General features: G+C 70.3%; 1 protein-coding gene across 1 annotated transcript in view; it reads right to left on the minus strand.

Moving 5' to 3' along the window:
- The window catches only part of LOC102371026 (beta-1,4-galactosyltransferase 3-like), a 4970-nt gene that overhangs the window by 3674 nt on the left and 578 nt on the right, over positions 1-718 (minus strand). The window contains 2 exon segments of the mRNA XM_006020577.3: positions 2-53; positions 211-517. Of these exon segments, the coding sequence (XP_006020639.3) occupies positions 2-53; positions 211-484 (326 nt within the window). The 5' untranslated portion in view covers positions 485-517.

Below are 718 nucleotides of genomic sequence, written 5' to 3' on the forward strand. Positions count from 1 at the left end.
CTCCAGCCCTGCCAGCGCCCGCCCTGGCGCCAGGCTCACATGTAGCGGGCCCACTGGGGGGGAAAGGGGGGGTGGGGAAAAAAGAGGTGAGGAGAGGGACCCAGGTGTCTGGGAGCCCTGGTCACCCCTGTAGAACCCAGGGGTCCTGGTGCCCCCCCCCCGGGTAAAGAACCCAGGTGTCCTGCCCCCCTGCTCCCCATAGGAGCTCACCCAGCAGAGGTGACAGGCAGGGACAGTAGGGCAGGTCACCGAGGGGTGGGACCAGGCGACTGAGGTTGCCAGGTGGGACAGAGGTGTTGCCCGGCAGGAGCGGAACCCCTCCAAGCCCCACCCCCCCGGGGGGGGCCCCAGCTGCGCCCCCACGGTGCAGCAGGCCCAGCAGGTAGGCCAGGCGGCGCCGCGAGCCCTCGCCGTACAGCAGCCCCAGGAGCACCAGCTGCACCCCCAGCAGCACCAGCAGCGCCCGTGCCCGGCCTGGCACCATCGCGGGGGTGGGGGGTCAGCTGGGCATGGCCACCTGCAGGGGGAAGCGGTTAATGGGGTGCTGCAGGGCCCCAGAACCCAGGCGTCCAGGGTCCGGACAACCCCACGCCCCCAACATATACATACCCTCAAAGGCAGGAGGGAACCCAGGCACACGGGCTCCCAGCCCTCCCAGGCCCTCCTCCTGTCCCAGAAAACCCAGGTCTCCAGGCTCTAGCCCCCCTGCTCTCACCTG

The sequence above is a fragment of the Alligator sinensis genome, unplaced genomic scaffold (assembly GCF_000455745.1).
Source record: "Alligator sinensis unplaced genomic scaffold, ASM45574v1 scaffold527_1, whole genome shotgun sequence".
Taxonomy (NCBI): Eukaryota; Metazoa; Chordata; order Crocodylia; family Alligatoridae; genus Alligator; species Alligator sinensis.